Source organism: Centruroides vittatus, unplaced genomic scaffold, assembly GCF_030686945.1.
Source record: "Centruroides vittatus isolate TY-2023 unplaced genomic scaffold, ASM3068694v2 contig_546, whole genome shotgun sequence".
In the NCBI taxonomy this organism is placed as follows: Eukaryota; Metazoa; Arthropoda; class Arachnida; order Scorpiones; family Buthidae; genus Centruroides; species Centruroides vittatus.
In genome coordinates, this window is record NW_027122322.1 from 276,931 (window position 1) to 302,407 (window position 25,477).

At 29.6% G+C, this 25,477-nt stretch overlaps 1 protein-coding gene across 1 annotated transcript in view; it reads right to left on the reverse strand.

Annotated features, from left to right (window-relative positions):
* pug (pug C-1-tetrahydrofolate synthase, cytoplasmic) overlaps window positions 1-25,477 on the reverse strand; it is a 42,453-nt gene that overhangs the window by 5,072 nt on the left and 11,904 nt on the right. The window contains exons 7-23 of the mRNA XM_067274295.1: window positions 21,227-21,363; window positions 20,890-21,001; window positions 19,643-19,871; window positions 19,375-19,548; window positions 17,404-17,540; window positions 16,682-16,836; window positions 14,513-14,587; window positions 13,394-13,496; window positions 8,819-8,895; window positions 8,480-8,620; window positions 8,347-8,415; window positions 6,441-6,552; window positions 5,251-5,432; window positions 5,074-5,174; window positions 4,305-4,482; window positions 3,038-3,145; window positions 1,183-1,335 (exon numbers count right to left, since the gene is read on the reverse strand). Of these exons, the coding sequence (XP_067130396.1) occupies window positions 1,183-1,335; window positions 3,038-3,145; window positions 4,305-4,482; window positions 5,074-5,174; window positions 5,251-5,432; window positions 6,441-6,552; window positions 8,347-8,415; window positions 8,480-8,620; window positions 8,819-8,895; window positions 13,394-13,496; window positions 14,513-14,587; window positions 16,682-16,836; window positions 17,404-17,540; window positions 19,375-19,548; window positions 19,643-19,871; window positions 20,890-21,001; window positions 21,227-21,363 (2,243 nt within the window). The remainder of the gene's footprint in view (window positions 1-1,182; window positions 1,336-3,037; window positions 3,146-4,304; window positions 4,483-5,073; window positions 5,175-5,250; window positions 5,433-6,440; window positions 6,553-8,346; window positions 8,416-8,479; window positions 8,621-8,818; window positions 8,896-13,393; window positions 13,497-14,512; window positions 14,588-16,681; window positions 16,837-17,403; window positions 17,541-19,374; window positions 19,549-19,642; window positions 19,872-20,889; window positions 21,002-21,226; window positions 21,364-25,477) is intronic.

Below are 25,477 nucleotides of genomic sequence, written 5' to 3' on the forward strand. Positions count from 1 at the left end.
TTTCTCGGACACATGGCAAGTTTGCCATGTGTCCGAGAAAATACACCATATAGTTAGTGTTCCAGTTGCAGAATAAGCACCAGCATGGTTTCATAAATACTATTATTTTATTTTGTTTTAATTTGTTTTATTTAACATGAAATAATTGATCTCAGCATGGTTTAATGGTTTGGTTACATTATAATCAATTTACATTATGAGCTCCAATCACAACATTCCATAAATTTTGTAAGATTCAAACTTTGGATTTGAATCTATATTCTTTTCCATTGTGATTCAAAACCTTTTAGCCTGATGAAGAACTTTTGAAAACGTTTTCAAAAGTTTTTCATCAGGCTAAAAATTATTACCGTTGAAAATGTTTTCATGTTAAATTATTGCTATTTATTTAAGATGTTCTGTTGTTTTATTGCAAGCTCACTTGTATAGCTAACAGTCTTCTATCTATAGCCTCCCGAAGAGATTCTAAAAATCGGGCATTTGCAATAGCATATAATCTGATTTTTTCTGTAGCATGTCCTAAGCCAAAAAAAATGTATCTCCTTTTGTTAGAGATGAGAACTTGTAAACATTTGTACCATATAAATTTCTTTATTCTATGACAGTCCTTGATAGAGATATCGTAAAAGTACTCGTGAGAGTTACTCGTTTAATTGGCACCGATTTAAAAATATGAGTTCTTTACTCTTAAGAATTGTCAGGCTAGTTATAATGGAGGAGGGCATATACATGACTTTTTTTTTAATCAAAGATTTGTCACCATGTTCAAAATTCAACAAATAAACTACTAAGTTGTGAAAACCAATAGATTTATTTGAAAAAAAAACATTTTCAAATCTATCTAGTCTATCATAAACTCTTCATTCATAACTTTGAACAATTACAAAATATAACTGATAGTTTAGTTTAAAATAATTTACATTTAAAGTTTTTTAAATAGAACAAAATTAAAAAATTAAAAATAGAACTTAAAATTAACAGTCATGATTAGAATAATTTAAATATGAAATTCTAAAATATTAAAGTTGCAAAATTCAAAAGAATAATAAATAAAAACTGAAATTTAGATAGAAAATTTTTTTAATTTATAAAAATTTCTCTTAAAATTTCTTGAACTTTGAACATGGTTCCAAGTTTCAAACAATTCTTATATAATATACATAAACTGGTTTTTATACTTACTGTACCAACTAATGGATATAAAAATCCTGCTCCGACACTCGCTCTGATGTCCCGTATGGGAAGAATGAACCCTTTTGGTGTACCTTTGGCATTTGGATCATCAGATAAGGATAAATGAGTCTTTGCCATGCAAATTGGAAAATCATTGAATCCCTTAAAATCAAAAAAGAACAGCATATTTATTCATTTTGTTCAAATGTTTGTTCATATACATAAAATATTATCTTCATGCTTGGAATATTACTATAATAATACATTTTATTTTCATTATAAATGGATGGAAACTTCTTAATTATCCATCAATAATTATCTTTTAAAAATTCTAATAAAAATGAATATATCAAACAGGTGCTTTTTAAAGAGATTTTGGAAAGTTTTTCTTTATTTAATCTTCAATTTATAATATTTTTCTATCATTAATTAAAATGATCAATTAATCAATGCAAGGCATTAACATTATATAGATGGCCAAAATTTCACTATTACAGATAAGTTTGATTTTTAATGGGGTTGGCCAGTACGAGTAAGAAATGGAGAATGCCCCAACCTCTACTAACCATGATATTGTGAGATTCTGAATTATATGCAAACCATAAATCCTACAGAAATAAACTGATATCTTATTATAGTACCTTTGTCAAACAATTACTTATAATAATAATAAAGAAGAAAAATAATTTTAAAATTAAAATAAGAATATTGATAATCTGAATTAATGATACTAGTATCATTAATTCAGATTATCAATACACTAGTAAAAATACTACTAGATACTAGTAAAAAAATGGTGAGACAATTTGAATTTGGATTTAACATATCAAAAGAATTTGATAAAATGGCCAGGACTATAATTGTAAAATTAATACACAATTAAGACTATACAAACGAGTGTTGGAAGAAAGTTTTGTAACATTTTACATAGTGAGGTAAATGAGTAGTCTCTAATAAAAAGTTGATTCCATCATAAGACTGTTATTTTCCTGAGATGTGAGAAAGAACATTGAAAGACTCATTTGTATAGTCTTAATTGTGTATTAATATCAAAAGAAATTTAATAATTTTAATACTTAATTAGTATGTAGTAGTAACAAAATCATTCACACAATATAGTATTTTGAAAACTTCTACACTCTGAAAGCTTTCTGCCTAAAATGTTCTGTTTTAAATATTATCTATTTGTCATCAATTTCAACTTCTGGTTAATCCAGAAAAAATACTCATTAGAATCGATCATTTCAGAATTATACTTTCGTTCACTTTGGACATTCTTTTGAACTAGAACTTCTTGACAAGATTATATTACAATAAATATATTTTAATTGGAAAATGTGTGTTTCTCTTCCCTCAGTATAACAAGTCCTAGTTCACAAGAATTTCCAAAGTGGATAAAAGTAATAAGTAATTAAAAACAAGTAGTACATATCAACAATCATTTTAGAATTTTAAGATTATAAGCAAAGTTAGACAATCGGTCAAATTATCAGACTACAATTGAACTAATTTAATAATCAGATACAAAGTAATTTGTCTACAGGTAGGCAGTTAACCTGTCATCTCATGCTAATTTTTAATTTAGAATTTCTGGAAGAAAAGATTTGACCCATTATAGCCTCCTATATTTTAAGTTATCAATTACTGCTTTTGAAATTGTTAAATTTGATTTAACCAATAAATTTTAATATATTTTTAAAGGTAGTTGAGATATTTTTAGTGTGGAATTTTTCATGGAAGATATATTATTTGTAACAAATAATTCAAAATATAGCCTTTAAAATATCTTAAAGGTAAAATTTTCCTAATAAAAATTTTATGATTTAAAATTAATTAAATTCTCTTAAAATTTTATGTAACTTACTTGTCTTTTGTATCTGTCAATTTTTATTTTTGCTTCTTCTAATAACTCTATTCCATCTGCTCCATATATCTCTTTAGCAATAATTTCTATTTTATTTTCTATTGGAAGCTATTAAGACAAAGCATTTGTTAAAACATTTTTTTTTTTATAAGTTTAAAACTATTAAAATTATTTAAATAGTTATATATTTATAAATATATGTCACTAATTGATTAATATGCCAGTGCTTCTCATACACCAATATTAAGTTATATAGCAAGCCACATGCTTGTCCATCATGGGCAAGTTTGACTAAAATAAGGTAGATTAGTATGGATGAGAGATAGCCATTCTATTAGGTTTGAATCTCAATCTCCAACAATTGTAAGCTAGATATGTCATTCTACAGTATAAAAATAAAGTATTAATATATTATCTGTTATTTTCAAATGATTAAATATTTTATATGAAACTAAGTTATTTCAAAACTGAAGACAGAACTAAGACTCTAAAGATATTTTTAACAAAATATAAACTAGATTTATGAAAAAAGGTGTTTTGTGATAAACAACAATTAGACTAAATAGAATCTGACATACAATAATATTCTATGTAATCTAATGAATGGCTTTATCAAATTACTAGTCTAATTTATTAAATTATACTCAAGAAAGTTCTAAAAATTATAAATTAAATAGTTGTTTTAATGACTATTATTATAAATTATTTATTACGTTAATGAATTTTTATAAATCTGATAATTAATATTTTCATTACTTTTAAGTAAGAGAACATATACTACAGTACATCATTGCTGAAGCCAGAGGGTGCAAGGGGTGACATGCACCATCTGCTACTATTATCCATTTTTTTTAACAATTGAAGTTTGTTTATATACAAGCAAGCTTAAAAATAAACTAAAACCAGTCACTACATAAATATAAATTTAAACCATAGAACGTATAGTCTTTGAATATTTAGTAACATTATCAACCATGATTTTTCTCTTTCACATTCATATGCAACTAATGACTCAAACCTGTGTATATGGTTTGTCCAGTAATTTCGTGTAATTATTATTTATATACCAGATTTGATTGCTATATACCAAACATATATGACATATGATTTCTGTATATTTGCATTACAGTTTAATTCAAACAACATTTGATACTTAAGATTTTTAGCCGCACCCCCTTGCTAAATTTCTAGCTGTACTACTGTACAGCACTAATACAAAACTTATTACGTAGGAAATGTAAAATTAAAAAAAGTTGTTAAATATTACCTTAAGATCATAAAGAAACTTGAAATCAGAATCTTGATTAGCAGCATTAATGACTGCCTTAGCCAGGTCAATTGCTCCAGGTCCTCCTATTGCCCAGTGATTGCTTTCTACTGCATCAAAGGCTCCATGTTCTTTTGATAACTGTTTTATTAATTCAACTTCATTATCTGTATCAGTTCTAAAAATTAAAAATATATGTTTAATAAAGATTTTTAAATATTGTAATTTTGGGGAAAAATTAATTAATTTGATAAGTTTTACATAATGAAAATAGTGTATTAAAATTTTTGTAGGCATTTAATTAGTAGGCAAGTAACAAAACAAGTAACAATTTTGTAGGCAAGTAACAAAACTTTAGTGCTTTAGTATCAAGAAGGGATGCTTATGGTGCTACAGTACCATAAGCATCCCTTCTGGATACATATGTACCTGTACTACATACCTGCCAAGTACTGATATTAAAGAGATATGAAAAAACAAAAAATACAGTATATTTGGTTTCTTATAACTAATAGAATGCTTCATAACAAACTGTTTAAATAATATTAGAGTTCAGATAAATTTTTTTTTTTATAAACACTATAACAAAGAATGAGAAATTTCCTTTCAAATAAGCAGATAAAAATATTTAAACTAGTTGAATTGAAAAGATGTAAGCAAAACAAAAATATTCAAAAAGAATCCTAAAATTTTAATATTTTTCATGTAATAGTTATATGAAAATCAAATAGTTATTGAATTTGTCATAAATTTTTAAAATTGTACTTACAAAAAGCGATTAATTACTACTACAACTGGAATGCCAAATTTCCTTGCATTACTAATTTGTTTCTCCAGATTGCAAAATCCCTTCTTTAATAATTCTATATTCTAATAAAATATATAAAATTTGAAAAATATTAAAATCATTCAATAAATAAATAAATAAAATAAATTAATAACTGACCTCTTCATTATATTCTTTAGGAAGTGGACTACCTGGTTTAACAGCTGAACCACCGCCATGCATTTTTAAAGCTCGTATCGTAGCAACAAGGACAACAGCATTTGGTACAAGACCCGAATATCTACATTTTATATTGAAAAATTTTTCCATGCCAATATCAGCTCCAAATCCTGCTTCTGTCACTAAAAGTAGCATTATAAAATTATCATTGACAGTTACTTGTGCTTTGACAAATGAATATAATGAATTAAACAGTATAGTCAGCACAATAAGATATTGCACTTAATCAATACTAACTGTGCCTATTTTAGGGGAGATAGGGTGACAAGATGGGATAGTTCTGTAGCATTCTTGCTACATATGCATGTACTTATGATAAACAAGTTTTGTCAGTTTTAATACTTTGTTTTTCCTCAAAGATAGCATTTACATAAACAAAAGTGAATCCTTTGTAGCCTGGTTGTAGCTCTATAGCCCCTCCAAAATAGACAGGCATGAAAAATAATATGCAATGTGCATATAAAAGTGATGACTAATTAAAGGCTTTACTTTTTTGATTGAAGCACTATTACTTTGGAAAAAATCCCAAAAACAGTCTCCACTTAAGTAAAAATGTGTGTGACTGACTAATACATTCATAGATAACATCTCTGGCCATCCCTTACTTTCCCAATTACCATCCAGGCTACAGAGATAAAACTCATACAAAGTAAGTACTTGAACACGTAACAAAATTACCACAGAACTAGCCTATGCAGCAGTTGGCAACATAGCACTTGACCACTGTTCCCAACCTATGTGACACCAGGCCGAGACTAACCCATTCTTCTGGTCAACATGCCTTTGCTTGGTCGTGTCTTCACTTCACGCCTCAAACATTGTCTCAAAGTCTACATATAGTTGTAAATTTTGTATATAGAAGTGTAAATAAACACTCAGCAACTACCCAGGAAACATATTGTCCTGTCCAAACTGTATATCCAGCATGACGATAATACTACACGTGAATGCAATTGGATTGATTGGCATACTAGATTAAACCCGAGAAAAGGGATGCAGTAGTAGGCACCTCACTCATCTTGTCACCCTATCTCCCCTAAAATACACACAATTAATATTGATCAAGTATAATCTCTCATCATGATGACTATAAGTTTTAAAAATTTTATTTTTATAAATTTCATTATTACCTACATATCCATCTTCACCTACTAATTTCAATGCAATCTTATCAGCAAGAATTGAAGAATTTCCATGAGCAATATTTGCAAAAGGACCAGCATGAACGAAAACAGGTGTACCCTAAATTACATCATTTTTAAATAATAATATTAAAATTCATTTTTTAACTAATTTTAAATGAAATATTTGTACAGTAAGACCCTGCTTAATGCTGCCTCGATTAACGCTGATTCAATATAACATGGTCTGCTTAAAGCCTAAAAAAAAAAAGCTCAGAATTTATGCTGATTCAAATTATCACGGCAATTCATTGATTTGTTTATATGATTATTTTGGAAAAGGTGGCAAAAGGTGGCAATTCGTCACAGTGCTGTACTTTCTTTAAATCCAAAGTCAGTATTGTACAAATTATAAAATTGTTTGTTTGGTGCAATTTTGGAAAAAATATAACATCATGGATGCCATAGGTAACATCGACTTTGCTTGGCAAGAATTAACTGATAAATGCATGAACAGTGTGTGGAAGAAGTTATGGTTGGAGGTATCCATGAATTCTCAACCAGAAAAGCCAATCACTGTATCGTTAGGTTGACCAAATTGTCAACCTAATCAATACAGCAGGACTAGATGTAGACAAGCAGAATATTGAGGAGTCACTGCAGGTTTCTGGTGAGAGCCTTACCAACAACAACCTTCAAGAACTGGCAGAACAAGGAATTCCTGTAGAACTGGAAAATAGTGATTTGAAAACAAAGAACCCAAAGAATTTCTCTACAGATTTCCTTAGTAAAAGTTTGGTAACAATAACTGAAATTGTTGATCAAATTGTAGCGAATGATCCAGATTTTGAAAGTAGTGCAAAAGCAAGTTTTGGATGTGATGTCCTGCTACCGACATTTGCTTAAGGAAAAAAAAAGAAAGCGACAAATGAAACTACACGACTTTATTGCAAAAAACAAGAATTTCAGAAAAGCCAGGACCTTCATCACAAAAAATAAACTTTACATTTCTGTGTGCATATGTTTGTGTGTTATGTAACATATATTATTATGCAAATTAATATAAAATAACTTAAAATTAAAGTAAAATCTGTTTATTTTTGGTCGTGTGATCCCCTTTCCCTATTTACTTATGTTAAAATGACCTTGTTTAAAGCTGTTTTGTTTAACACTTTGTCGTCTAGGAATGCATTCATCACATTAAGCGGGGTCTTACTGTATTTATTCTAGCAGAATTTTTAAATATCTATCCATATATTCAAAATTTGAGATAACATCTTTGTGCATATCAAAATGCATGCAGGAAGAATTACTGTTCTATTTTATTTTGCAAAGTAATTACAAAAATCATTTATTAACTGAGAAATTCTATTACAACATTTCAATAAAGCTAAAAGTGAACAAAATGTAAGGATACTAAATGAAATATAAAATTACATCTAATTTTGTTTAAATTTTTTTGTTGGCACAGAGTATACAAGACTATATGGACAGCCCAATCTTCAACATATTTGAGAAATATGGAAACAGATGTAAACAACAATCTAATCCAAAGTAATTTTAAAAAATTTATGAATGTAGCAATCAAATTTACATCTAGATCTGCAATAATGGTAAGCTAATACTTTATAATAACCTATTTTCAACCTTATTTTTGAAATAAAAACTTTTTATTTTAAACATAAAAAGGTAAAAATAAGATTTATAGGTAACAAATACTAATCAAAAACATTCTTTGGCTTTTTAAAGTTTTAGGTGAAAAAATGCATATATAAATATAAATACACATACACACACCTACAATTTTTAAAATTAAAAATTTATAAAGAAAAATATGGCAAATTTTGATAAAATAACATACTATGTATTTTCAGTAGTAATTATAATATAATTTTAAAATTTTACTGTTTCTTACCTCAAGCGTTTGCATCAAATTTGGTTTAATTGCATCTTTCATAAATACTGTTAAAGCTCCAAATACACCCTAAAAATTTTATAAATTGTACAATACTGAATGTAACATATAATAGATAAAAATTAATGCTTACCAAATCTTCAGCTGTTATTGGATCACCTTCTTTATTACTAGCTACAACAATACGTTTAAATCTCTCTCTCATATCACTTAAATTGGTTGTTAAAGCAAGAATTGCCATAATTTCACTTGCAACAGTAATGTCAAACTGAGTCTTTAAAACAATCATAATTTAAATATTAAATAAGTAACAAAAATTCAAAAATAACTTTAATTTTATATATTTTTTCTTTTTAAGATTAAAATGTATTTATTTTGTATTTCAAAATTACGTAATATGTTAAACTCTAAAAAAATAATAAATACCGTATAATTATTTAACAATTTATAATTTATTGTAAATTACAATTACCTCTCTTGTCTTTCCCTTTTCTGTAGGTGATTGTCCAATTGTTATTTTACGAAGAAACCTGTCATTTGTATCTATAACTTTATATTAAAAAAGATTATTATTATTATTATGTTGGGTCAAGTTAGATATACTCGGTGAACACCGGTGGCTAAGTACTATGCCGGACCAAAGTCAAGGCATAGTAACCAAAACAGAAATTAAAGAAGTGTATCAGTGTGTGTGTCTGTATTCAGGAATTTTCTCACAATATGACATGTATTCAATATAGTGGCCTTCTGTAGAGTGATGTATGTGTTTCTATTCAATTCTAATGTGCCCAGGCTTTTGTGTAGTGTGTGTGGTATGACACCTGTAGAGGAGAGAACTACAGGTACAATAAGCACCCCATCCATCCTCCACAGATGCCTTATTTCCTGGGCAAGTTCTGTGTACTTGCTAATTTTTTCAGTGCATGCGTTTTGTATATTGTGGGTGTTTGGAATGGATATGTCTATAATGTATGTGATTTTATTGTGTTTGTCAATGAGTGTGATGTCTGGTCTGTTGTGGTAAATTGTTTTATCTGTGATTATGGCTCTGTCGTAGTACATTTTGTGCGTGTTGTTTTCCAATACTGTCTGTGGAATGTATTTGTAGTATGGTTCATGGATGTCTACTAATTTGTGTTTCTTTGCAAGCTCTTGGTGTATTATATTTGCTACTTGATTATGTCTGTGTAAATAATCTGTCTGTGCCAAGAGCTTGCAACCAGAGGTGATGTGTTGTATAGTTTCTGGCATGATGTGACATTTTCTGCATGTGTCATTTGTGAGTGTTGCATCTTTGAGTATGTGTTTTCTGTAGTTTTTAGTATTTATGACCTGATCCTGTATGGCAATCATGAATCCTTCCGTCTCCCCAAAGAGGCATCCCCGAGCTAACCAGCTGTTTGACGCAGTTTTGTCAACAAAATCCTGGGCCAGATCGTAAGGATGCCTGCCATGGAGTGCCTTTCGAGCCCACGATTGCTTAATGGTGTCTATGCTTTTTATATGTTGTGTTGTGTCCATATGATGTGAGTGTAAGTTTAATGGTGTGTTATTCGAGTCTGCTAGAGTTACTGCTTTATGTAATTGTGATGTTTCTTGTTTTTTGTAGAAGAACTCTCGCAGTGACTGTATTTGTTTGTAGTGAAGGTTAACTATGTCAATCAGGCCACGTCCGCCATCTTTACGTGGAAGGGTTAATCTTTCTGTGGCAGATTTAGGATGATGTTGTTTATGCTTAGTAAGTGTAGTTCTTGTTTTCCTTTGGAGTTGCTCGAGATCTGTGTGAGTCCAATGTATAACTCCAAAAGAATATGTGAGTACTGGGATGACATATGTGTTTATTGCTTTAACTGTGTGTTTTGCATTTAACTGTGTTCTGAGAATAGCATTTAACCTACTTTGGTATTCTTTAATCAATCTTTGCTTTATTTGTGCATGTTCTGTTAGTTTGGCCTGTTGGAATCCTAAATACTTGTAGAGCTCACCCTCTTCCATGGATTCAATAATGTCTCCATTTCCAAGTGCAAAATCTTCTTTCTTCAGGATTCCTTTTTCTATGTGAACTGTTTTGCATTTATCTAGGCCAAATTCCATTTGTATGTCCTTGGTGTATGAGTGTGTGATTTGTAGGAGTTGATGAAGTTGTTTTTGTGTGGATGCATAAAGTTTTATGTCATCCATGTACATGAGATGTGACAGTGTATACTGTGTTGTTTTTTCGTGTCTGATATTGTAACCATATTGCGTGTTGTTTAACATGTTGGATAATGGATTCAGGGCTAAGCAGAACCAGAGAGGACTCAAGGAATCTCCTTGAAAAATTCCTCGCCTAATAAAAATTTGGTTTGTTTGTATGGAAGTGTTATGGGCCCTGAGATGTAGTGTTGTTCTCCAGTGCTGCATAGTGTTTTGAAAGAATGCAATGAGTGATGGATGTATTTTGTACATGTGTAGGATATGTAGCAGCCAACTGTGTGGAACACTGTCGAATGCTTTTCTGTAGTCTATATATGCCATGTGTATGTTTCTGTGTTGTCTGTGTGCTTGCCGTAGAATGACTGAATCTATGAGTAACTGTTCTTTGCATCCCCTGTGGTTTCTACGACAACCTTTTTGTTGTTCTGTTAGAATGTCGTGTTCTTCAACATGTTTGTATATTTTGTTTGCAATACAGGATGTCAATAATTTGTAGAGTGTTGGAAGACATGTAATTGGTCTGTATTGTGTGGGGTCTGTGGTATTGTTGTTTTTAGGTTTCATGTAGGTGATGCCCTGAGTAAGAAAATTTGGCATGTCTTGTGGATTGATGATGATGTGTGTTAGATGTTTAGCTAGTTCCTGGTGCAGTGATGTAAACTTTTTGTACCAGAAATTGTGAATGTTGTCTACACCAGGTGTCTTCCAGTTGTGTGTTCTGTTAACAGTGTATTGGAAATCATGTATGTTTATTTCAACACAGGGCATAGTTGGTATGTTGTGCAAGTTTCTGTTCTCCTCCTCGATCCAGCCTGCATCAGCATTCTGCGTGACAGCACTGGACCAAAGAGAAGACCAATATGTTGTAAGTTCTTCTTCTGTTGGTGTGCCACTGTGCTGTGTAACAGTGTTTGCTTTGTTATTGATTTGTCTGTAAAAGAGTTTTTCATTGTTTGTAAATAATTTATTTTGTTGTTTTCGTAGTGTACATGTTTTGTATCGTTTGAGTCTACGTGCTTTGGCAGCAAGTTTTTGTTTTAGTGTATCAATGTATTCTGTAATGCGTGTGTTGTGATGTTCATGTTTTGTGTGTGTTTTTATTTTCTTGAAAATGTTTTTGAGCTGCTTCCTTAATTTGGGTGTTATGTTGTTTTTAGTGTATTGTGTTAGCCTGCCTAATTGCTGTCTAATGTCATTTATTTGTGTTTCTATTCTTCTCTGCCAGGCAGGCTTGTGATAGAATTGTGTTTTCTGTGTATTTGTCTGTGATTGTACTTTCAGTCCATGGTGTGTCACTACTGTGACTGCCCCAGCATAAACTAATGTATGAATGTCTGCGAGTGTAGAAATTGAATGAATGTAGTGTGGTAGTAAGTGAGTGTTTACATAATTTAGTGTTTTTCCTACTTCCTTTGACGTGTTGATTTTTGGTATTCGTGGTCGTTGTGTGGGATCTGTACCTGTATATTTAGTGAGTGTTTCCTGAAATATAAGTGAGAGCGTATTAACTAAATCCAAGTCTATGTTATCAGTGATGGATGAGGAAGTGTCTGTAGTATCATTAGTGGTAATTGTTGTATGTGTGTTATTATCAATGCTTGTTGCTGGATTATCCTGACAGGTTACATGATCTTCATTAATGTTAGATGTTTCTGTCTGTTGATGTATTTGATCAGCAACCTGTTGTTTGATAAGTTCAAGTGTTGTTTGTGGAATAAGGTTGTTGTGTATAATTGTTCTTTTTTGATCAACAACCCTTTGTTCGGTGACAGTGAGATGAGGATACTGTTGTGTGAATCTATGGTGTAGTTGTTGTCTGTATGCTGTCATGTTTGTTTCGAGTTTTGTGATGGTGTAATAAGTACGGATGATAAACTCGTTCATTTCTACTGTCCATTTCATCCGTTGGCGTGGTTTTCCAGCCTTTGTGGTCTGTGGATGCATTGCCACAGAAACACCAAGGCTGGGTTGGTTCCTCACATCTGTTGAGGGCATTGCAGTAGCCATGCTTGGGCCGGTGCTGCTTTCGCCACCGGTAACCAAGGGAGACTGTGACCTATTTTTCGAACGTGAGCCTCTGCCTAACCCACGAACGCGGACCTTGTTAACCCGGGCGACGTCCGAGCCGGTATCACACTTTGATCTAGTTATTACCATGATGAATATCTCCACAGAATGTGGGCGTGGTCACTCTTAGCTTCATTTCTCCCCATAGACCTTACTGGCATGGGTGTCCCTACCAGGAGCTTATGCTCCAGCCTGCATTGCCCTATGGATCAGTAAAATTACTGGGCTCTCCCACCACGACCAGGTGGTGACCACGGGAGAGTTATTATTATTATTATTATTATTATTATTATTATTATTATTATTATTATTATTATTATTACACACATACACACACATGGGTGTCCACAAAGTGGAGAAAAGGAACATTTGCCCCTAACTGGGATCAAGTAAAAAATTTCACAAACTATAATCATGAGATATGTAATCTTACACCCTCAGCCATGGACATTTTGATACAATACCATAATGTACTTGTGAAAAAAATACCCCAAAAAATTAAGTAATTAAATAAAAATTTATTGATGTAATTACTTGTCTCCAAGCTTTACCCCCTCACTGAAAAATTTTCTGTGGATGCCCATGTACTGTACATACATATAAAAAATATTACTATTATTATATTTGTACATATACAAAAATGCTACAGAGTATAATATAGGCTAAATATCATGCTAATTACATTATTTATTACTCAATACATAAAATATTATTCTTCAAATATTTCTTAGAAAGACAACTTAAGATTTTGTAATTGTTCTACGGTATACTTCCTATGTCTTACCTCTTTGCCAAGTGATAGTAGATGGATCGATGTCTAATCTTGCAAATTGCTTTATTTCATCTTTTGTCAAATCTTTCGGATTTGTAGCTTTTATACCTAATTTCTTTGTAAAAAATAAAATTAGAAAAAGATTTATTTATTATATATTCCTAATTAATGACTTTACTTTGTACAATATATGAGGAATAAGCTAAAATTATCGATCTTGTACAATAAGATATGCTTTTCATCAATTATTTTCTTAATAGAACAAGAGAAATTTGCTAAATATTGTTAATTCTTTAATTTTAATTTAGTTTTAAACACATTTACATGAACAACAATAAAGTTATATACAAAATGCAAAAATATCACATAATAAAGTATATATACTGTAAAAATAAATAACATTAATTATAAATTTTCAATCAAACAACAAATTCATTTCTGAAATAAAAACTTTTATAAAAATAAAAATCTTATTAAAACATAAATACTAACTTAAAGACTGGTTATCCATAGGTTGGTATTTATGTTATAATATAGAACTGAGATATATTAAACAAATAGTATAAGAATCAAATTATACAATAAAGTTAATTCCAATAGATTTTCATATAGGAACTAAAATAATATAAAATTGGTCCTTTAATATCATATATCATAAAATTCGAACTTGGTGTTAGTGTTATTTTAATATTAATACAAAGTTTCAATTATATCAAAGTCTGAAGAATATTTATGAATGCAACTTTATTTTTTAAACCTTCAATAATCTAGTTGACTATTCTAAGCATTTTGTATGATTTTGGTTTTAACAACAGTTGCAGTTTAATGGGGGTTTGTAATTTCTGAATAAGAACAAGATAATGAAACTGGCAGAAAATTTTCAGCATTTATTATCATAAGTTACTTTATTACCTCTTTTTCCAAAATTAATCCTAATATCAAATATCACAAACTGATGGTCATTGATTTAAAGTTAAATAATTCTTTTTTCATCATTAAATAAATCAATTTTATTTATGTGTAATGAAAGAAAAATACAAATAGCAAAAGCATTATCTGTGTTAATTTAATGATTTACAGTTATTATTCTTAAATATAAAAAAAAAATCAAATTATATCGACTTAAGATACCTGTAATCGTCCTTTTTGTATTTCCGTGAATTCTTGTTTTCCTTTCTTTGTAGAAACCAATCTTCTAAACAAAGCCTAAGAAAAAACATTTATAATTATAGTATTGGAAATAATATTATGAAAGATTTTTGTTAAAAACTGATATAAGAGTAAGAGTAAGCTTTATAAATATTTATAAAGCTTATTATATAGTGGTATATTCTAAGTAAAACAATATATAAGTAAAGCATTCAAAATAAATATTTTGGTAATAATTACTTTCAATTTTAAGCATAAGATTAATCAATACAAGTATATTAATTGTAGGAGTGAGTGATACAAACAGCATGGCAAGTAAGCTAGAAACATGTTTAAATAAATAAAAAGATAACAGTAAAAAATAAAATAATAGCTTCACTCTAAGCAGTCTTTTTTCTCTTCCTCAAAAAGCAATAAGCATCTAAAAGATAAATCAAATCCTTGCATATTCAATTAAAAAGTAAAAATAACTTTATGGAGTTATTTAATATTGGATATTACAGTAGAGAACCGAAAATCGGAATCAATTGGGGACTGGGGTTGTTCAGATTAGTAATTTGTTCCGATTACCGATTATGTATGAAAAAATACATTAACCTGTCCGATATTCAAATTTTTCTCCGTTGCGTGTCGCTTCGTGTTGAATTTTCATCGATTTTAAGCCTAACGAAAATTTTTATAATAATAATCGAGGCTATCGTATCGTTAAAAATTATTTCTGCATTTTGTACAAACAAAATAAATATATTAAAGAATATAAAAACATGAAAATTATACTTTAGAAGTAAATTTAGTATCAAAAACGTTCGATTCAGCACGACACAGTCCGACTGAAAATCGTTCCGATTACCAAGTCTCTACTGTATATGTAAATTCTAATTTTAAAAATTTTATGTTGATTTAAATAAAATGTAGTAAATATATTTTTATATATACTTTGTTTCATATTATTTGTATTGACATCAGTAGTCATTTGATATGTTCCCTTATGATACATCATATTTTTTAATATATAGTGGAACCTTGCTTAACAGGCATAATTTGTTCCAGAGTCTTACTTGTAATGCAAAACACGCATTAAGTGAAACAATTTTTTCCATAGAAATTAATGTAAAATACAATAATGCATTCCATGTTGAGAAAATGCTCAAATGTTTCATGTATAATGTTTATTAAAAAAACAAAATTGTACAATATACACTATTAAGGAGCATGAATCATCATCATCTTTTCTTCTAGCACGGAATGAACCATCCAGGAATGGGAATTCAATTTGCAGGAAAAAAAAAAAAAAATCAGCTAATATATTTGATAAATATCATTTGGAGTATCCAAATGATATGCCAAATTATTTGGTTATGTAAAAGCTATAATTAAATATTAAAAATTAATTAATTTGACTAGAGGTAGGCAGTTATGCTTCCATCTCATATTAAATTTAATAATTATAAAGAGTTAATTTTTAATTCAGACATTTCTAAAATTTAATTTGGAATTGGTCAATAAATTTATTATGAGATGTAGCATAACTGCCTACTTCTAGTCAAATTAATTAATTTCTAATTATAGCTTTTACATAGCCCAAGAATCTGGCATATTGTTTGGTGTGTTTATTATATAACGGGCTATGGTTGTTGATGTTTATAAGTAATATGTGTGAACACAAGTTTGGAAAAATATGTGATCACAAGTGACACTAAGATTTTGGTGGAACAAGTGCTAAACACAGACTGATGGAACATGCTTACAATCCAGGACTTCCCCTCTCCTTGTCACTTGTTATGCAAAACATTGCTCATTAAGTGAGGCAATTTTTTAATTTGTTTTGCTTGTTATGCAAAACACTCGTTATGCGAGGTTTCACTGTATATAACAACATTCCTATGGCTGATTCTTATATCTAAAAACACTGTTTTTATATCTAATATTCAAATGTTATTGTTTCATGTCTAAAATTTACAGATAATAGAATATATACTAGAAATTATATATAATTTCTATTATATTTTAAAAATATCTAATAATAATATGTTATTGAAGTTAAGAGCTGCAATAAATTTTATCATTTTACAACTTAAAATTCACAAAAAATGAATTTTAATTGTCTAATTCAAGCTAAACTTTTTAAAATTAAACATAAAACAAACATACTTCATCAGATTGTGTTGCTTCGTGGAACATACGTGCATCAATCTGAGCAGCTAAGAGATTATTGGCAGCAGTAATTGCATGTATATCACCTGTAAGATGAAGATTAAACTCTTCCATTGGAATTACTTGTGAGTAACCTCCTCCAGCAGCTCCACCTAAAATTATTTTTCAAAATTATTATTATTAGAGGAATAATACAAATAATATATATTCAATTCATTTATTAAATTATGTTTCATAAGACCTATCTATCAGCTGACATGATCTTGTGAAAACTAAAATTTTTCAGTAAATTGTGTGTGCAGTATTTTTCAGATGTTATTTATTATTTATGCAGAAGTGTAAAAAACGTTTTGGAAAGTATATTTTATTGCTTACTTTCCTAGGATATACTTAATTATATTTTTCATCATTTATGTCTTTAAGTAGGTGCCAATGACTCAATTTTTTATCATCACATTAAATTCCATAGAGATTTCTCAAAAGGAAAGTAATTTATTCTTAATCTGTGTAAAACTGTGACATATTTTAATGTGAAAAAATGAATTGACATATTTGGTGCAAGTTTTGTCTTTCAATAGGGCAATGCAAGTGTTAAAAGTTTTTAATTGAAATTCTTCTAATATGGTTTAAAGTTAGCTCGTACAGTTTTTCACATTTACATTGTAATAACAATAATACAAAAATTAACTTTTCAAAAAGATAAATAAATATTGATTTACCTTTAATTCCAAAAGTAGGTCCTTGAGATGGTTGACGAACACAAGCAAAGACATTTTTATTTAGGTGAGCACCAAGTGCTTGACACAAACCAACAGTAGTTGTACTTTTACCTTCTCCTAAAGGTGTTGGTGTAATTCTATAGAAAAAAAACAATTTTTTTAATAAAAAGTAATTACTCATATGATACAAATTTTTAATACAATCACTTCCTATTTAAATGACAAATTCATTCATTCCATGTTTATATAGAAATTAACTATTATAATAAAATTATTCTAATCTTTACATAAAACACGCATTAATTTTGTTTTTTAATTTCAAAAATTGTTAAAATTTTAACAACATAGATGTGTATTTAACACACATTTATGTTCTGAAATACAAATATATTAATGTGTATTAAAACATTTTTATTGCTAGATATGGACATCATTGAAATTGAGAAGATACAAGGTGAGATCCAAAAAATCCTAATTGATTTAGACTTCCTTAAAAAACACCTAAGAGAGAATAGACCTTTAAGAACACTCTCTCTCCCTAAATCCATTGCAGAAGCAATCCCTACAAGGGATAGGAAATATTTCAGTCTCAAAATATTGCAATCGGCTATTAAGTACAAATACATTAAATTAAGACGACTAAAGTGTGAACTTAAAAAATCTAAAGATAAAAATGCTAGATACAAACCAAAAACTAGAAGAGACCAGATACAGGATTTATGATCTTATGAATTTAATAAGCATAAAAAACTTGAAAAAATCAACTAAATAAAGATGGAAATAAAGCCAAGTGTTTAATTAAAACTCAACTTTGGGTTCATAGTCCAATTTAAATTTATATTATATATTTTCAATATTTAAACTCTATATAAACTCTATATATTTTTTCACTTTGGCATTATAATTTTTTGTTATTTTAATTTGAAGAGATTTGATAATAAATAAATAAATATATATATTTAAATCTTAGAGAGAAGAGAGAGCTGCACCAAATACAATAAATCCTGTGACACTTCACAGAAATATGATAACATTTTACAGACTTTCCTTTAAAGATATATTTGTAAGAAGCACAACATTGTTGAATACAGTCAAACCTGTTTTTATGCGGTCTTTTTTTTGTGTGATTTTTTATTTGTGCGATTTTTTTTATGCGATTTTTTATTTGTGCGGTTTTTTTGTGCGATTTTTTATTTGAGAGGTATAGTTGGCAACTAGTCTCATGCGTTTTGTCATGTCTCACGTTGACTTATTATAGCTAAATAAACTTATTATAGCATAAATGAACTTATTATAGTAATATTATTGCATGAATATGTGAAAAATGAAATAATTTATTTTTTAAGTCAACAAAACACCACCTGGACAAAAATACGTAAAACAGACAATAGACAAGACGATGCAGTCAAGTGCCGACATCTGTTGTCAATAAATTCTACGTGTGTTTTAATTACATTAATTAAACCTTCAAAGTGCTTTCGCATTACTGGACCATTAAGATAAGATTCATTTCAAAGCGTAAATCGAAGGTAAATGTACTGTATTATTATTTTTATTTAGATATAAAATTTTAGGATTTTTTTTTATGTTTAGACATAATCCCTGAAAATGAATAAGGGCAAAAATAAAGCGAAGAGGAAGGTAATTTCCTTAGAAACTAAGACTACGATTTTAAAACGAGTTATTTTCTATGTGAGACTTTTTTTATGCGGTCCCTATTCACTGCATAAAAAAATATTTTTTTAATTGTGCTGCGAAAACTATTTTTTATAGCCACTCGTGAAGTTTCGTGCAATTTTTTTATGCGTTTTTTTTATGCGGTCCCTATCCACCACATAAAAACAGGTTTGACTGTATTTTTTTAAAAAAAAGAAATTCATAATTTGTATAGAATAATACAACTAAAGCTTACACAAAACAAAGTTAATTATTTGAAAAATTAAGAAATAAGAACCAATATTTAAAACTTACCCTGTTACTACTATATATTTTCCATTTTTATGATTCTTTAAACGATCTAATGTAGCTAATGACACTTTTGCTTTTGTCGTTCCATACAATTCGATTTCACTTGGTAATAATCCAATTTCATTTGCTAAATCAGCTATATTTTTTGGAGTTTGATTTCTAGCTATTTCTATATCACTATAATTTTAACAATAATTTTTTGAAAATTTTATCATTCCTTAAAAAAAGTATATAAAAATATTTGATTAATATAAAATTCATATATACTAACCTAGGAACTGGAGACTTAATTGTGAGTGGAAGAATTTCTAACTTCCATTGCTTTATTGTTGAATATTTCTTTGCAGCTTCAATTGCTGCTTGCAAAGTATTTTTCATTATCATTGCTACAGTCATTGGTCCAACACCTCCTGGTACAGGTGTTATATATGAAGCAACTTTTTTAACTTCTTGAAAATTAATATCTCCCACTAATCTATATCCAGAAATTTTTGTAGAATCTAAAAGAATTATATAATATATATATATATATATATATTTTACATTTCATAGAATAATTTTATAAAATTACTATACATTATCCAAATAATTAAATAGACATATATAATTTTTTTTTTTTTAATTTTAGACAACAATCAGTGTTTTTATATCTATTATCTGCAGTTACAGTTTATAGTTAAAAAAACGATCATCCAGATTCACCTAAAAAGTTTCACTTAACATAGAAACGTGTGTATTGATCTACGTTCATCAAATATGTGTCCTTATTGCAAGAATGGAAATGCGACTTTGAACCACTACATGTTTGACTGAGAAATTTGAGCATTTGCATCTATCAACATTTTCTAATAATGTCATTTGTACTAATAATTTGTAATGATTGGATAGATAGAATTCGTGGACTATTCTCTAACGACTCAGTTGAATCCATTTGGTGTACATATAACCTATTAATAAAAGTAATTAATGTTATCCCCCTCCTCCTAAAAATTAATTTTATATATGGAGTTTTTCAAAATAAATAAATAAATAATTTTTTCTAATTTTACATCATCAAAATAATAGAGATTTAATTCAGGTAAATAGAGCATAATGGGTAATGATCATACTGTCTTAAAAAAAAAAATATAGAAATTTGGAATGATATGTTACCAAATAAATTTGATAGATCACAAAAGAAGAAGTAAATGGAAATTCCAAATCATTCCAATTCATTCTCCTTGTAAAATCCCTAAAATGACACAGTAAAAACACTCACAAAATCATAAATGTTTTTGCTTGATTTCATGAATAAAGTTGTCTTTGAAAAATTGTAAGAAACTATTGTAATGAAACAGAATGCTATTTTTATCCTTAGCTTAAAAATTTGAAACATTTGACTTAAATTAAATAAACCAGCAATACTTAAATTTAAACATCAAAATTGAAATTTAGCATTTTTGAAACATAAATATATAAATAAATATAATTTATTTCTTATATTAAAACAACACTTAAGTTCTAAGTAAAACAATTTACCAGGAATAGAATTAATTCCACAATCAATAACAATGGCACCAGGTTTAATCCAATCACCTCTCACTAATTCTGCTTTTCCAACAGCAACAACAACAATATCTGCTTGTCTGACCTAACAAAAAATAATAATAAATAAATAAAATAATTAACCAAAATCCTTGTTAAATTCTCTTGAAATTTATCGTCTACCATCTTCACTTCCAATGTGATCATTAAAATCCAAAATTTTTAGAAGAACAAATAAAAAAATTCATATAAATATTAAGAAAAATTAATTTTTTAAATGGTTTGATAATATTTTTAAACAGAAATAATTGTAAAATAGTTAAAAACATACCTCTTCTGCTAAATTAGAAGTGCGTGAATGGCATGTTGTAACAGTAGCATGATGCCAAGTTAAGAGCTGTGCAACAGGAGTTCCTACAATTTTACTTCTTCCTATGACTACCACCTTACTTCCTTTAATCTGTACTCCTAAATTGTTAATTTCATAATTATTACTTGAAACAAAACATACAATTACAAGGAATTGTTAAAAAGTATCTAAATAAAATTAATGTAGCTTGTGCTTTCTGCTGATGGGCAGTGAAAATTGTTGAAATTTGTGCTGGCATATTTTGAAAAACTTGAGAGTTATTGAGCTAAATATATTCTTTATTGCCAAGAAAATTTCATTTTCAGATGTAGTGTCAATTATTTTGCTATTATTATTAAGGATAGTTTATTAATCAACTAGCAGTACAGAAGAATCACTAAAAGGCAAGACATAACCTCACTACAAGATTAGGAATGAACTCATTAGCTATAAAATGGCAGCTGTAAAAAGGTATTCTGGACAAAAAAAACTGGGCAAGAAGAATCATGAATTGCAAGTAGGGATTGCAATTGCTGGATCCCTCATCCAGCAATCCAGCTGGATCCAGCGCATTTTTCGGCCTGCTGGATCCAGCGCTGCGGATCCGCAAATACTCAATTAGCTTTCTAAATAATTGCGCAAAAGTCTACGTTGTCGCGTTGCCGCTTAGCTAACTACTAGACTGCTACTAATTACTTACTAATTATTTACTCACTACTTTACTAACATTAATAATTAAATTACTTATAAATCAACTATACCTTAATCAATCCAGCAAAATTTAATAAAATAATAACGTATTCAATCGCTTTTAACGATCTTCCTCAGTTACAAAAAAATACAACATTAACTATAGAACATAAAATGTGTTTCGAATAAATATAAAAAGAATAGTGCTTAATTACATCCCATTTTTTTTAAACAAGATACATAGATGTACTGCCAGGTCTGATAATTTTCGTATTGTATACCGACGTAATCCCACTGTTTTCAAACTTTTAAGAAACGATAAAAAGAAAGAGGATCGGAATTCAACAACGGGTATATATTCGGTGCCTTTACACAACCAACGTTTCAATTCCAAGCTTGTTTATGTGGGTGCAACGATGCGCAGTTTAAAACAAAGGCTCAAGAGCACAAATATACAATCAGTAAGAACCTTGATAACACTGCGCTGGCATCATACGCATGACACAAGGATGTTAACGTCCAATGGGATCAAGCGGCAATTATAAAAACAACGACGAATAGGCAAACGGTCAAACATCTTGAGAGATTGGAAATCTGCAAAGCGCACATGACAACTGGTTGTATGAACCATAGAGATGCGGACTCATTGTCTACCATGTGGAGATTCTTTAACCTTAATTAATGTTATTAACGGACAATGCTGGTTTCGTTGTTATATCTTATATATAGTAATACCCCGAACTTACGCGATAGGTGTGACCGAGTGATAACCGCGTAAGTTGAATTCGCGTAAGTCGGGGTATAACTTCACATATAAATACATACTAATTATTTTTAATTGGGGCCGGAGACTAAAGAAAACAACAATTTAGAAAAAAATGTTTAATAAAATCTTAGATAATACATATGTATAACAAATTATATTATTAAAATCGTAAATCGAAGTTATTTTGTTATAGCAGGCTTCCTAAAATCTAACAAATTTGTCTGACGGCTCAAAGATTTTTTCTCCCACAAAATTTCCTCATAGCATGCTAATAATTTTTTTTTTTTTTTTCGTTTTGTAGAAGAAATGCGCTCTTCGTTGGAGTCTATATTTTCTAAAATTTGTAACCTCTTTTTAATTAAACTGAGGCCTTCTGTCAAGTTTCCAACCGTTATTCGATCATCTGATTGAACTGGGTCTAAAGGATCAAGTTTTGCCAATTTACAAATTTTCATTTTTGTATCGAAGTCTTTGGAATGTAAAGTTAACATTATTAAAGATGGAGTTTTTCTTTTCTTGTTTGATGCAGAAGAATCAGTTCTACTTTGTTTGGATGACACAGTAGAGTCTCAAGTCTCCGTAGATATAACGCAGAAATAAATAAGTCAAAATAAATTGTAGCTATGCGTCGATTCCACGCGACACGTCCGAACCTGTAAGCTGAACAATAGTTTGGGAGGAGTGAGTAATCAAGGGTTGCGTGGCGCTCAAACAAAAGACGAATCGTCGAGATTTGAAAATCGCGTAACTCCGGGTTTGCGTAAGTCGGGGTAGCGTAAGTCGAGGTATTACTGTACAGGGTGTTTTTTTTAAACTGACGGTACTCAGAGACATCTGTAGAGCAATCTAACAGCCGGACTGTCGCCAAATTTGGAAGAGTGACTAAGGACGACATGGGAAAGAGATTCCGAAGAAAAAAGTAGTACCCAAATTTGCCGGTAGGGGTGGATTTGGTGCTGTTGTAGCGAAACAGCTAAGAATCTGCATAAAATTCAGCTGCAATTAACAAACACACGAATGAATGATCAGAGAGAGGTTTCAGTGTAATAACAAAAGTTTAATTACTCAGCAAATAACCTTCTCTCTTCTTCAATGTGATCACCGTCCTGCTGGAAAAGGTATTGCATCCTGAACACCGTGTTCTCTATGGCCGAACGTAACATGTCCGCAAGAATGTTCATCACGGTTCGAGAAACGTTGTCCTTCAAAGTCATCAAGTTTGGAACACTACCAAGATAGACCTTGGACTTTAAGTAACCCCACAGGAAAAAGTAACATGGGGTTAGATCCGGGGAGCGAGGCGGCCATGCAAGTGGAAAAAAGCGACTGATGACCCTTTCTTCAGTGAAGTGCTGGTAACTTTTTCGCTACAACAGCACCAAATCCTCCTCTACCGGCGAATTTAGGTATTACTTTTTTCTTCGCGGAATCTCTTTTCCATGTCGTCCTTAGTCACTCTTCCAAATTTGGCGACAGTCCGGCTGTTAGATTGCTCTACAGATGTTTCTGAGTACCGTCAGTTTAAAAAAAACACCCTGTATATACTTTTTCCGCTATTTATTTTGTTTATCTATCTATATTTTGTCCGTTTGGACGTTTTCCGTTAATTTTTATATTTATTCCGAACACATTTTATGTTCTACATTTAATGTTCTACTTTTTTTGTAACCGAGGAAGATCGTTAAAAACGATTGAAAACATTATTATTTTATTAAATTTTGCTGGATAGATAAAGGTGTAGTTTATTTAACTTATTCTACTTCCAGTACATAGTTTTATATACTTATAAATAACTACAGACTAATATGTAGAGCCTATATATGAAAACTGGTAAGACTGATAGCCACTTAGCCACTGATTATCCGTCCTTACATTATTATAATATATTAATATAAATTAATCAGTAGAATTACCTTTGCTATTATTTAACTTAAAGATTACATTATAATTATAATCTAACTAAACATTTAAAGTTAATTATCTCTATCTCAAGTGTTAAACCAAACCAAAGTTAAGTTTACTACCTAAATGTGTAAGAAGTTTTACTGATTTATAGTGACCAGTCTAAATAATAAAAGCTTCTTAAGTATTTTTTAAAAATGTTTTATTTCATTTAAAAAACATAAGGATAGATAGACAGATAATACTATTGCGCCAAAAATACATCCACGCTGGATCTGCGCTGGATCCGTGCTGGATCCAGCTGGAATGATTTCAATCCAGCAAAAATCCAGCTGGATTCAAAACACTGCTGGATTGCAATCTCTAATTGCAAGACTGTTCCACCTATTCAAAATAAAAGTAGGCTTATGCCTGATCAAGAAATGATTTATTGTTTAGTCTGCAATAATATACATAGAAATTATGTACTTGGTGAAAAATTGGAGCAATACAACATTTACAAAAACCAGTGTTACTAGTTATGCACTGATTATATATATATATATATATATCTTATGTATGTGTATGAAACTACTGTAAGAATATACTTTCTTCTAGCAAAGATCATAAAAATCATGGGTTATGTTTCATTAATCAGCTATATTCAACATTCTTTTCTGGTATTGATAATGGACAATCAACTAAAATAACCCCCATTGCTGAGATCCCCTAAATTTTTTTCTAAATATAATCTATTAATCATAGGGGCAAATCCTAACCAAAATTTTTGGGCATGTTGAAAATTATAATAAGAATAATAGGCCTATCTCTAGGACTAAACAATAGGCAGAAACATTATTTGGTGTGAATAAAAAAGTATGGACTATTATAAAGCC